The sequence below is a fragment of the Haliotis cracherodii genome, unplaced genomic scaffold, assembly GCF_022045235.1.
Source record: "Haliotis cracherodii isolate W230 unplaced genomic scaffold, xgHalCrac1.p SCAF_25, whole genome shotgun sequence".
Lineage (NCBI taxonomy): Eukaryota > Metazoa > Mollusca > Gastropoda > Lepetellida > Haliotidae > Haliotis > Haliotis cracherodii.
Window position 1 is genome coordinate 7,314,918 of NW_027266281.1, and position 14,810 is coordinate 7,329,727.

Sequence of the window (14,810 nt, forward strand, 5' to 3'; positions counted from 1 at the left end):
CCCTATGTTTAACGCCCTACAACCCCACATTCAAGGTCCTCTCCTTGTCGAAGCCCCTCTCCTTGTCAAAGCCCAGCTCCTCTATATACTGCAGGATCTGGGGTTGGGATTCCTATGTTTAACCCCCTACAACCCCACCTTCAAGGTCCTCTCCTTGTCGAAGCCCAGCTCCTCTATATACTGCAGGATCTGGGGTTGGGTGATCCCCTATGTTTAACCCCCTACAACCCCACCTTCAAGGTCCTCTCCTTGTCGAAGCCCAGCTCCTCTATATACTGCAGGATCTGGGGTTGGGTGATCCTCTATGTTAACCCCCTACAACCCCACCTTCAAGGTCCTCTCCTTGTCGAAGCCCAGCTCCTCTATATACTGCAGGATCTGGGGGTTGGGTGATCCCCTATGTTTAACCCCCAACAACCCCACCTTCAAGGTCCTCTCCTTGTCGAAGCCCAGCTCCTCTATATACTGCAGGATCTGGGGTTGGGTGATCCTCTATGTTAACCCCCTACAACCCCATCTTCAAGGTCCTCTCCTTGTCGAAGCCCAGCTCCTCTATATAATGCAGGATCTGGGGTTGGGATTCCTATGTTTAACCCCCTACAACCCTACCTTCAAGGTCCTCTCCTTGTCGAAGCCCAGCTCCTCCATATACTGCAGGATCTGGGGTTGGGTGATCCCTTATGTTTAACCCCCTACAACCCTACCTTCAAGGTCCTCTCCTTGTCGAAGCCCAGCTCCTCTATATACTGCAGGATCTGGGGGTTGGGTGGGACAGCATGGTGAGGGTCGAGGTCCGTGACTTGGTTGTACTCCTGGATCATCTCGTGAAACTCCACGTCCACGTCGCCGAGCTTCATCCACTTGTGGGTAACAATCTGGTCCACCGACAGCCGCTTGTTGGCATCAACAATCAGCATGTGCCGGATTAAGTGTTCACACTCTGAGGCGGAATGAGAATGTGTCACAAATTTGTCAAATCTTGTAACTAATTGGGGCTGGGATGAGTCAAACTTTACTAACTGAGTATCAAACCCTCATTTATCATCCAAAACTGGTTCCCACAGGAGATATCGCTTGGATGAGATCAAGCGATATGTACACTGTAGATATCGCTGCAATGAAATTACATCACAATGCTTTGCAGACCATTGTGACGTCACTGGTTACCATGACGTCACAATCAAATGACATCACTAATGGCTCTGCTACTGAAGCTGTTTGCAGAACTTTTTACACTAAAGACACTGCTAATTACTGTCTACAAATTGAAAAAGTTGGAAGAATGATGTTGGATGATAAATAAAATCTCACCAGAGTGTCTTTTGATATCATATATATCAACACAAGTTGATAAAAGTGGAAAAATTCCGAGGCTTGCCGACCCTACCCAGGTACTCAATGTAGATCCCAAGGGCTGGGTAAAAAATGTCTGATTGGAAATTGTTTTACAGGAACACAGGCAAAAACAATTTAGAAACATGTATAAAATGATCTGCCCATATACCGGTAGTCTGGAAGGTAATTTAAGGTATTGACGTTTACTACAATATCTGAAACACTATTGGACCTACTCCAGTCAAAGTTGGAATGAGATTATCAAACAGTCATACATAACTGGATATTACATTTAAAGACAATCGGTGCATGAATACAAAATCTGTCTATTTAGCTATCACTATATTTCATCAACAACCAGACCTGTTCGTCACGGGTCGAACGAGCATTCATTGAAACAGCCATCTGCATAATGCTACCCCTGCGTCACAGGGCCATATGACACAGTTGAACCAATCAACTCAACTCGAAAGGGTGCACGGGAATCACGCCCTCACGAATACAGTATTAGCGTTGGGCGTCTCAACGTGCGTGATTCCCGTGCCCCTTTCGAGTTGAGTTGATTGGTTCAACTATCGTGTATAATATGCAGACTTTTCTTCTGTATCATTTCAGGCTGTCAGCATAAACCACAAAATTTACAATCTTTCAACTCGTGTTTTTTCTCACCAAAATTATGTTCTAATAAGAGCCCTATTTCTAATTTTGAGAGCGCCCTGGGCTTATTTCGTCAAATGCGGTAAGCAACATTCTAGCCATGCAAAGGCAAACAGTAAATAAATCTGGACTAGACAAACCGGTGATTGATAATGTGAGCAACGTCCCACATCATTGGGGTACCATGATAAACATACAACAGTCAGTCTGTTGTCAGCAAGGGGTAAGATCGATCAATATCTTTTGATGCTTATATTTCGTAATTTAAATGAAAAGGTAAATAACAAAAGTTATTAATTTGATCTATTTTGAATGTGAGGAGGTACATCTTTTAACGAGTCAAAATATGTCATTTATGACATATGTATCCATTCTCTGTCAACTAAAGTTCGTTTCAAGGCGTCAATAGTGGTATTCTGACCGTGGTAGCTGTTAATAACGGTGAGTTGTGCGATCTTCCGATCACTTCACACACGATTTCGCCAAAATTAATAAAAACAATATAATAAGGAATTTTGAATAAAATTAATGAAATAAGTTACAAACATAAGTCCAGATATACAAAGAACACTTTTTATAGCCAGACAGTGTAATTACATGATTATTTTGCGTACTTAAGTATGGATTTGTTGACATGGTATTTCCGGTGTTTCGTGCTCACGGTACTGTCTTTCCATGGGGGAAAAAAACATCCAAACTCATAATTTGTGTATAATGCGCACCCCCTTCTACACAGCTGTGTTTTTTCGAAAAAAAGTGTGCACTATACTCAAGAAAACACGGTACTTAGTCCCATGTGAAATTTGTCCTTTCTTGGAATGTCATTAATTTACCAGGTTTGTTGACATTTTATTTGTAAAGGAACCTTTCTAACTGATCATCACAACTGACACAAGGTATATTCTTGAACAATTATGATTTTAAGTGTTCCCTTAAGGCAACAGGAACATTATGATAAAGAGACAACTTGGGTTTCTAAAAATGTAGAATCATTGCTGATGTTACAGAAATTTAAGAGTGAGTGAGTTGGGTTTAACGTCGCTTTTAACAGCATTCCAGTTATATCGCGGTATGTCAGCTTGATGTGGGAGGAAAGCCCGAAGCTGCAGGTCTCGGACGTTTACCACTCCGGTGAAACCCACGAGCACAGGTATGGTGCTGACAAACCAAGAAACATGATCAGGGCGAACCGGGATTCGAACCCACAATCATAGATTTCTGGCGTGCCCAGGGGACACAACTCTGCACAGCGAATCACGGCGCATTAGACGACTGGGCCACCCATGCCCCCCAGAAATTTTAGAACCGGAAATGCATGTATTACGCCCAGTGCCATCACCTTTAAGGACCAACACTAATCCAAAATTAAACTCTAGGCTTAAATACAAAAACTGTTAAAAATCACCAAACTGTCAAAATCAAACACGGATAAACAAAGTGGCCACAGCACTCACCTGTAGACATGAAAAATGGAATGCGGAATTTGCCGCTGAGCACCCGAGATCGCAGCGACTGCAGCGTGCTGCCGTCAAAAGGCAGAGCACCACATACAAGTACGTACAGGACAACCCCGAGACTCTGGAAGCATACAGGGAGCAGGTGAGTTGGGTATATAGCATATGTCATACAATTAGTGATGAAACTTACCTACAGCAATATCAATAATTCACAAGTAACACCTACAAGACATCCACTTTATGGCATCATATTCCCTCCCCTGAAATAGCTTCGGGGCAGCATAGGGGGGACAATCAATCTTTATTTCAAGTACTGAAAAGGCCATAGGCCTATAGTACATATATACATACAGTAGCAATGGGTGCAATAGGAATTACATATATCGTAACAAAATATCACATCTATAATGCAGAGGATCTGATGTTCATTGCATGATATATATACATTGATTAAGCATATGATTAGGGGGGACAAACTACTCACCAAGACATCCACCTTATGGCATCATAATCCCTCCCCTGAAATAGCTTCGGGGCATCATAGGGGGGACAAACTACTCACCAAGACATCCACCTTATGGCATCATAATCCCTCCCCTGAAATAGCTTCGGGGCATCATAGGGGGGACAAACTACTCACCAAGACATCCACCTTATGGCATCATAATCCCTCCCCTGAAATAGCTTCAGGGCAGCATAGGGTGGACAAACTACTCACCAAGACATCCACCTTATGGCATCATATTCCCTCCCCTCAAACAGTTCCGGGGCATCATAGGGGGGATAAACTACTCACCCAGACGTCAACCTTAAGGCATCATATTCCCTCCCCTTAAACAGTTCTGGGGCTGCATAGGGGGGACAAACTACTCACCCAGACGTCCACCTTAGGGGCATCATATTCCCTCCCCTCAAACAGTTCCGGGGCAGCATAGGGGGGACTGCCACACCAGGTCTTCAGTTTTGTCCCAGGTGAGAAGTAGTTGCTGAACCCAAAATCTGTAACCATGGTAACCAGGGAGATTTCAACATCGATATTTAACATGGCATTCAATATTCCAAAACACTGGATGTACATCATGGACAAAATCAAATGAAACCTTTCAAAAACAGGAGATGAAAACACTTTGTGTTTGACAATATCTTGACCTTTTGACTTCTCTTCTTAATTAACTTTTCCGTAATGCAACCGCAGATTTACAAAATAAAATCATCAAAGCATTTCTCAGTCGAGCTGTGCAGTGACCACGAAGAAAAGCGATATACTTCACACTAATACAAGTAGGGGCCTCATTGATTTTTTGGACAAAAAAATATCACAAAATATCAAAACCTATTGATTAGTAATAAGATTATTTTGTATGTGTATAGATAAGTATGACCTGTAGACTTGCAATTAATCAATTTAATGCTAACTATGAAATAGCAAATATCTGCCCGTTTTCACCATGTGTAAACTTTGATGGACATCTGTAGCAAACTTAAACTTGCTGACCTGCTGTCTGCTGTATAGGTAACCTATACCTAACAAGTATGCTACAAGACGTGCTACTCCATGTATAACTCTGTAATCATGGTAATGTCATATACTGAATTGAATAAAAAATATTTTTAAAAAAACATAAGAACTATGAAAAAGGCCGATCCATTAAATATTCAAAATAAAATTGTCTCATTGACCATGTTAACAGTAGTGAATTTAATAAATGTAATCATTTCTCAAAATAATTAATGGAGTAAATGAGCATCGACATAAATCGTACATCGATACCCAGATATCACGATAACATCCCTACAAGTAACCCAAACATCATTAACTGAGCATAGAAAATACTCTGAAATAGTCGTTTTCGTGAGCCAGGGAGACAACTCCTGCGACCATGATGCAAGTGAGGTTGGTTTAGTTCTCTCCAACAATGTCATGTCATGTCATGTCATGTCATGTCATGTCATGCAAATGAAGAGAAATGGATCAGGCAAAGATTATCCGTTCCCAACGAGCAATCCTCCAGTTTTTTCTGGACATGCAGTTGCCACTGTGTCCAACTGATCCACATTCCAGTCGTTACTTGAAACAGTGAGAGAGTATAGTTTTCCGCCACTTTTAGCAATATTCCAGCAATATCACGGTGATGGACACCAGACACAAATGGGCTTCACACATTGTACCCATGTCGGGAATCAAACCCAGGCCTTCAGTGTGACGAGCGAACGCTTTAACCACAGGCAACCTCACCACCCCTCACTCGAAACAGGAGGACTTAGTGTAACAACCAATACCACCAGTAACAATGCTTTACGGACACATAATTCCAGCAAATGCGCTACGGTTGGTTGGTTGGTTTGTTGTTTAACGCTGCACTCAGCAATATTCCAGCTATATGACGGCGGTCTGTAAATAATCAAATCTGGACCAGACAATCCAGTGATTAATATCATGAGCATCGATCCACGTAATTGGGATCGATGCCATGCATCAACCAAGTCAGCGAGCCTGACCACCCGGTCCCGTTAGTCACCTTTTACGGCAAGCATGGGTTGCTGAAGACCTATTCGATCCCGGATCTTCACGGGTCCCAAAAAATCAAAATTCAGACTGGGCATTTACAATATTAGAAACTGTGTTAGAAATTGGCACCAGTCCTATAGTCCTTGCCAGACTGCCCAACAGTAGAGGTGTCTTAAGTCCCAGTTGAAATTTCCCAATTTAAGGGTTTTGCGATATCATTATAAGGACTAGTTGATGAATGATTTTAATTTCTACCACTGATAAAGAAAATACTGACCTTTACTCTGCTTGTTTTAAATCAAATAAATCTACAAACTTTCAGAATTACGTGACTGAAAAAACTTACATAAAATAGAAACTTGGAATTTAACCAATACCACCAGTAACAATGTTTTACGGACGCATAATTCCTGCAAATTCTAAGAAAAATCGAAATTCAGACCGAACATTTAAAATATAAGAAACAGTGTTAGAAATTGGCACCAGTCCTATAGTCCCTGCTAGACTGCCCAACAGTAGAGGTGTTGGTGCTCAGTTGTGCCTGGAACCTGTGTATGTGAATAATCATTCTCAATTTCATAAAAAATTAACAAATTCCAATTCTTTGAGGAAGCAATGATACTGCTACTGATTTCTGCTACTTTGATAGGTCTGATTGTTAATTTAGGTCTACACAGTAGAAAACACCTACCAGCTATTTTGATACTGAGGTTTATGTCCAGCAGTAGAATGCACGTACCAGCTATTTTGATATTGAGGTTTATGTCCAGCAGTAGAATGCACCTACAAGCTATTTTGATATTGAGGTTTATGTCCAGCAGTAGAATGCACCTACAAGCTATTTTGATATTGAGGTTTGCGTCCAGCAGTACAATGCACCTACAAGCTATTTTGATATTGAGGTTTGCGTCCAGCAGTACAATGCACCTACCAGCTATTTTGATACTGAGGTTTGCGTCCAGCAGTACAATGCACCTACCAGCTATTTGATATTGAGGTGTGCATCCAGCAGTAGAATGCACCTACCAGCTATTTTGATATTGAGGTGTGCGTCCAGCAGTACAATGCACCTACAAGCTATTTTGATATTGAGGTGTGCATCCAGCAGTAGACTGCACGTACCAGCTATTTTGATATTGAGGTGTGCTTCCAGCATACAATGCACCTACCAGCTATTTTGATATTGAGGTTTGCATCCAGCAGTACAATGCACCTACCAGCTATTTTGATATTGAGGTTTGCATCCAGCAGTACAATGCACCTACAAGCTATTTTGATACTGAGGTTTGCATCCAGCAGTACAATGCACCTACCAGCTATTTTGATACTGAGGTTTGCGTCCAGCAGTACAATGCACCTACCAACTATTTTGATATTGAGATTTGCATCCAGCAGTACAATGCACCTACCAGCTATTTTGATATTGAGGTGTGCGTCCAGCAGTACAATGCACCTACCAGCTATTTTGATATTGAGGTGTGCGTCCAGCAGTACAATGCACCTACCAGCTATTTTGATATTGAGCTTTGCATCCAGCAGTACAATGCACGTACCAGCTATTTTGATATTGAGGTTTATGTCCAGCAGTAGAATGCACCTACAAGCTATTTTGATACTGAGGTTTGCATCCAGCAGTAGAATGTACCTACCAGCTATTTTGATATTGAGGTTTGCATCCAGCAGTACAATGCACCTACCAGCTATTTTGATATTGAGGTGTGCGTCCAGCAGTACAATGCACCTACCAGCTATTTTGATATTGAGGTTTGCGTCCAGCAGTAGGTTTTCAGCTTTGAGATCCCTGTGGACAATTTGACGACAGTGGCAGTACGACACTGCAGCAACAATCTGTTTGAATTTCTTTCGTGCTTCTTTTTCATTCATTCTCCCATGAGCAACAAGATGATCTGAAACAACAAAACACAAAACCATCACCATTAAATCATCACAAAATCATCACCTAAATAAACTGAACCAGGAAAGCAACTCTGCTTGCAACAGACCTACTTGAACTCAAAGTTTCAGCCAAATGTTTACAATTCTTCACACAAACAAAATTATCCGTGGACGGATTCACTGAAGGTTTCCTGTGCATTGAGATGTGAATCAATTCACTGAAGGTTTCCTGTGCATTGAGATGTGAATCAATTCACTGAAGGTTTCCTGCGCATTGAGATGTGAATCAATTCACTGAAGGTTTCCTGTGCATTGAGATGTGAATCAATTCACTGAAGGTTTCCTGTGCATTGAGATGTGAATCAATTCACTGAAGGTTTCCTGTGCATTGAGATGTGAATCAATTCACTGAAGGTTTCCCGTGCATTGAGATGTGAATCAATTCACTGAAGGTTTTCCAGATTATTGCACTTACACAGTGACTTGTATGCATCCACCTGTATGCATGCATGCGTGTGAGCGAGTTAGGGAGAGAGTCTGGACTAATGCTGTTTTTGTATAGGTGAGACCACGAGGACCCAGTGTCTAATCCTTGAAATGGTTAGTTAAATCACGAGGTGCGGACCGCTGAGTGGTTTGATAAACCATTTCAACAATTCGACACTTGGGTGGTCTAACATGGTAACATACTTAAACCATGTCAAACATTTATGGCACCTAAAATGCTTAAAACATTGTTTTGTTGAATGTATTTTGAAAGATATTCAGGAACTCTGTGCTCAACTTTGAGTCCGCCCTGCGTGAAGCACATGAAATGTGTTCCCCGAGCCTATCGCATGTGCACCTCGCACTTTCACGATTTGGGGTATGAAAAGCATTGAGATACCATGCCACAGTTTAACATGGATACCCCACTGAGATACCATGCCACAGTTAAACATGGATACCCCACTCAGACACCATGCCACAGTTTAACGTGAATACCCTACTTAGATACCATGCCACAGTTTAACATGAATACCCCACTTAGATACCATGCCACAGTTTAACATGAATACCCCACTTAGATAACTTGTCGCAGTTTAACATGGATACCCCACTGAGATACAAAGGCACGGTTTAACAGAGATACCCCACCGAGATAACATGCCACAGTTTAATATGGATACCCCACTTAGATACCATGCCACAGTTTAACATGGATACCCCACTGAGATACCATGCCACAGTTTAACATGGATACCCCACTCAGATGACATGCCACAGTTTAACATGGATACCCCACTCAGATACCATGCCACAGTTTAACATGGATACCCAACTTAGATACTATGCCACAGTTTAACATGGACACCCTACTCAGATACCATGCCACAGTTTAACATGGATAGCCCACTAAGATGCCATGCCACAGTTTAACATGGATACCCCACTGAGATACCATGCCACAGTTTAACATGAATACCCTACTGAGACACCATGCCACAGTTTAACATGGATACCCCACTAAGATGCCATGCCACAGATTAACATGTATCCCCCTTTCAGATACCATGCCACAGTTTAATATGGATACCCCACTCAGATACCAAGTCACAGTTTAACATAGATACCCCACTAAGATACCATGCCACAGTTTAATATGGATACCCCACTGAGATACCATGCCACAGTTTAACATGGATACCCCACTGAGATACCATGCCACAGTTTAACATGGATACCCCACTCAGATACCATGCCACAGTTTAACATGGATACCCCACTGAGATACCATGCCACAGTTTAACATGGATACCCCACTTAGATACCATGCCACAGTTTAACATGGATACCCCACTCAGATACCATGCTAATGTTTAACATGGATACCCCACTCAGATACCATGCCACAGTTTAACATGGATACCCCACTCAGATACCATGCCACAGTTTAACATGGATACCCCACTTAGATACTATGCCACAGTTTAACATGGATACCCCACTCAGATACCATGCCACAGTTTAACGTGAATACCCTACTTAGATACCATGCCACAGTTTAACATGGATACCCTACTGAGACACCATGCCACAGTTTAACTTGAATACCCTCCTTAGATACCATGCCACAGTTGAACATGAATACCCCACTTAGATACCATGCCACAGTTTAACATGAATACCCCACTTAGATAACTTGCCGCAGTTTAACATGGATACCCCACTGAGATACAAAGGCACAGTTTAACAGAGATACCCCACCGAGATAACATGCCACAGTTAAATATGGATACCCCACTTAGATACCATGCCACAGTTTAACATGGATACCCCACTCAGATGACATGCCACAGTTTAACATGGATACCCCACTCAGATGACATGCCACAGTTTAACATGGATACCCCACTCAGATACCATGCCACAGTTTAACATGGATACCCCACTGAGATACCATGCCATAGTTTAACATGGATACCCCACTCAGATACCATGCCATAGTTTAACATGGATACCCCACTCAGATACCATGCCACAGTTTAACATGGATACGCCACTGAGATACCATGCCACAGTTTAACATGGATACCCCACTTAGATACTATGCCACAGTTTAACATGGATACCCCACTGAGATTCCATGCCAATGTTTAACATAGATACATTCAGACACTACATTTACACTGATCCTGGGCCGACCAGTCCTTGTTTTATCCCTTGATGCAGAATGGCAGACTGGGTAGCAAGTACAGCGATAGACATTGGCACTAGTGTTGACATTAGTGTTTTCTCTTGATAGAGTACTGCATCACTTGAAACTGTATTTTGTGCAGATACCCCACTGAGATAACTTGATGCAGTTTAATATGGATATCCCACTGAGATTCCATGCCAATGTTTAACATAGATACCCCACTGAGATACCATGCCAATGTTTAACATAGATACCCCACTGAGATACCATGCCAATGTTTAACATAGATACCCCACTGAGATACCATGCCAATGTTTATCATAGATACCCAACTGAGATACCATGCCAATGTTTATCATAGATACCCAACTGAGATACCATGCCAATGTTTAACATAGATACCCCACTGAGATACCATGTCAATGTTTATCATAGATACCCCACTGAGATACCATGCCAATGTTTAACATAGATACACTCAGACACTTCATATATACTGATCCCGGTACGACCAGTCCTTGTTGAGTGGGGGGCAGGGTAGCAAATACAGCGAATGAAATTGGCACTAGTGTTGACAGTACAAGTTTTCTCGTGAAAGAGCACTGTATCACTTGAAACTGCATTTTATGCATACCGTATTCGACGTAATAAGCGCCCCGCTCTAATAAGCGCCCATGGCGATATTTGCGTATATACTGGCTAGTGAACAATCCCAATTAGCACCCCTTTGGATTGATCAATGTACACAAGACTTATTTATTCGCGTATAATACACACTCGTGTGGCATATGCATCCTTAATTATAGGCAACTAAATTCTGGAAAAATATATATGTCGCATATAAACATTTCAGGCTGTCAGCATAAACCACGAAATTTATTTTTCAGCACTGTTTTTTCCACCGAAATAATATTCTAATAAGAGCCTCATGTTTCTCATTATGAGAGCGCCCTGGGCGCTTATTACGTCGAATACGGTAAGTATTCAAAACACATGTCTACTAATTGGTTCAAAACAGCCAAAAGATTGGACCCAAACATATAGTGACTCCCCAAAGTTTGTTTGTTTCTTTGTTTCTTGTTTAACGCCACACTCAGCAATACTCGAGCTATATGACGGCAGTCTGTATATAATCAAGTCTAGACCAGACAATTCAGTGATTGATGCCATGAGCATCGATTCACGCAACTGTGATACGATGACATGCATCAACCAAGTCAGCAAGCCAACCACCAAATCCTGGTTACCGTCCCTTACGACAAGCATAGTCACCTCTTAGGGCAAGCATGCATTACTGAAGACCTATTCTAACCTGGGGCTGAATACTACCAAACACCCAGTGTGAATAATAACTAGACCGCTATTATTCAATGGCTCAACACCTTTTCTGTAGACCCTTAAACATGTAATATGGCATAAAACACAATCAAGTTTTTTATCTTTGCTTTTTGAGACAGAATATATTTTTCAGTCAGCCCTTCAAATCATACTATTTCTTCACAGAAAGTAAGAGCCGAAATTTTTTATTTCACCCATTACACATATATTTTCAATCATTGCTAGTTATTTTGTCTTGAAAACAAGATATTTTGTTTCTATAAAATCTGAGGAGAAACTGTCGTTCAAGCATTCTTTTTTTTCTCCAAAATACCCCAGGCCCTTCCCACAATATCAATGGTCAACCCCTAATCTCTCAGTGTGATAATCCTTAGAAAATAATCCAAACCATTGACTTTAACCCGCCATAACCGACAGTCCTGAGTCCCATCACAGCCCCAATTCCCCATTATAACAAGCTCCGTACCAACCAGCGTCTAACTCAAGCAGTCCTGATTTTCCAGTCAAAAACTGAGCAGAACCATATCTGATCCAGTCAGTGTAGAAAACCTGTTTTCCATTCATTCCAGTCGCCAATAAAGCCTTATAAAAAACAATCCATTAATGGTGAGGAAAATTCAATACAATATTTTCATTAATCAGCATAATTTCAATGTTCAGTCACGATGCACTGGCAATGACAATGGTTTCCTCAAACTAAGGCAATGAGCAGGCCTGGAAGTCTGTGAATGCACCAGGGACGCTGTCTGTGACAGCGCGGGAGATGGCATCTACGTCACTCTGACGCAACTACAGCCGAAAAAAACTGCAATATCCTTTGGCAAGTTCTCCCTGTAGGCTTGTGGTTGAGAATGAAGTGACGCTGGCTTCCCAGCAGGAGGAGAAGGGCTGGATAACCTTTCCAGGGCTGAGTTTCAAGTCCTGGACTAGACATGCATCGGTGGTAGAACCAGAAACGTATATTGACGGATGTCCAGCAAGCGAACGGCTAAAAGTGCCTTAGTTTCTCATGCAGTTTTCATCGACATTTGGTGGGGTGGGGGTGGGGGGGGGGGTGGGGTGGATGGGGGTTAGTGTGTAGTGTGTAGTGATGCAGGGGTAGGGGATGGGGGTTGGGGGTTGGGGGTTCAGGGTTGGGGTGGGGGTTGGGGGGGAAGAGAGAGAGAGAGAAATAGAGTGTGTAGTGATGGGGGGAGGGGGAGAAATAGAGTGTGTAGTGATGGGGAGTGGGGAGGAAAAGCATGTCTAGTTGATGCTCACACAGAACTTCAGTTCAGTTGTTAACTCATGTCCTCACAAAGGCCTAGCAGTTTAATTGTTAACTGATGTCCTCATACAGACCTAGCAGTTTAATGTTGAACTCATGTCCTCACACAGACCTAGCAGTTCAATGGTTAACTCATGTCCTCACACATACCTAGCAGTCCAATAGTTAACTGATGTCCTCATACAGACCTAGCAGTTCAATTGTTAACTGATGTCCTCACACAGACCTAGCAGTCCAATAGTTAACCGATGTCCTCACACAGACCTAGCAGTTCAATTGTTAACTCATGTCTCACACAGACCTAGCAGTTCAATAGTTAACTGATGTCCTCACACATACCTAGCAGTCCAATAGTTAACTGATGTCCTCACACAGACCTAGCAGTTCAATAGTTAACTGATGTCCTCACACAGACCTAGCAGTTCAATTGTTAACTCATATCCTCACACAGACCTAGCAGTTCAATAGTTAACTGATGTCCTCACACAGACCTAGCAGTTCAATAGTTAACTGATGTCCTCACACAGACCTAGCAGTTCAATAGTTAACTGATGTCCTCATACAGACCTAGCAGTTCAATGGTTAACTGATGTCCTCACACAGGCCTAGCAGTTCAATGGTTAACTGATGTTCTCACAAAGACCTAGCAGTTCAATGGTTAACTGATGTCCTCACACATACCTAGCAGTCCAATAGTTAACTCATGTCCTCACACAGACCTAGCAGTTCAATAGTTAACTGATGTCCTCACACAGACCTAGCAGTTCAATGGTTAACCGATGTCCTCACACATACCTAGCAGTTCAATTGTTAACCGATGTCCTCATACAGACCTAGCAGTTCAATTGTTAACCGATGTCCTCACACAGACCTAGCAGTTCAATTGTTAACTGATGTCTCACACAGACCTAGCAGTCCAATAGTTAACTGATGTCCTCACACAGACCTAGCAGTTCAATAGTTAACTGATGTCCTCACACAGACCTAGCAGTTCAATTGTTAACTCATATCCTCACACAGACCTAGCAGTTCAATAGTTAACCGATGTCCTCACACAGACCTAGCAGTTCAATTGTTAACTGATGTCTCACACAGACCTAGCAGTCCAATAGTTAACTGATGTCCTCACACAGACCTAGCAGTTCAATTGTTAACTCATATCCTCACACAGACCTAGCAGTTCAATTGTTAACTCATATCCTCACACAGACCTAGCAGTTCAATGGTTAACTGATGTCCTCACACAGACCTAGCAGTTCAATGGTTAACTGATGTCCTCACACAAACCTAGCAGTTCAATGGTTAACTGATGTCCTCACACAGACCTAGCAGTCCAATAGTTAACTGATGTCCTCACACAGACCTAGCAGTTCAATGGTTAACTGATGTCCTCACACAGACCTAGCAGTGCAATAGTTAACTGATGTCCTCACACAGACCTAGCAGTTCAATGGTTAACTCATGTCCTCACACAGACCTAGCAGTTCAATTGTTAACTCATATCCTCACACAGACCTAGCAGTTCAATAGTTAACTGATGTCCTCACACAGACCTAGCAGTTCAATAGTTAACTGATGTCCTCACACAGACCTAGCAGTTCAATAGTTAACTGATGTCCTCATACAGACCTAGCAGTTCAATGGTTAACTGATGTCCTCACACAGGCCTAG

General features: G+C 42.2%; 1 protein-coding gene across 1 annotated transcript in view; it reads right to left on the bottom strand.

The window, feature by feature from the left end:
* Positions 1-14,810, bottom strand: part of LOC139472876 (serine/threonine-protein kinase SIK3-like) — a 54,979-nt gene that overhangs the window by 18,966 nt on the left and 21,203 nt on the right. The window contains exons 4-7 of the mRNA XM_071255345.1: positions 7,704-7,865; positions 4,324-4,448; positions 3,447-3,570; positions 705-940 (exon numbers count right to left, since the gene is read on the bottom strand). Of these exons, the coding sequence (XP_071111446.1) occupies positions 705-940; positions 3,447-3,570; positions 4,324-4,448; positions 7,704-7,865 (647 nt within the window). The remainder of the gene's footprint in view (positions 1-704; positions 941-3,446; positions 3,571-4,323; positions 4,449-7,703; positions 7,866-14,810) is intronic.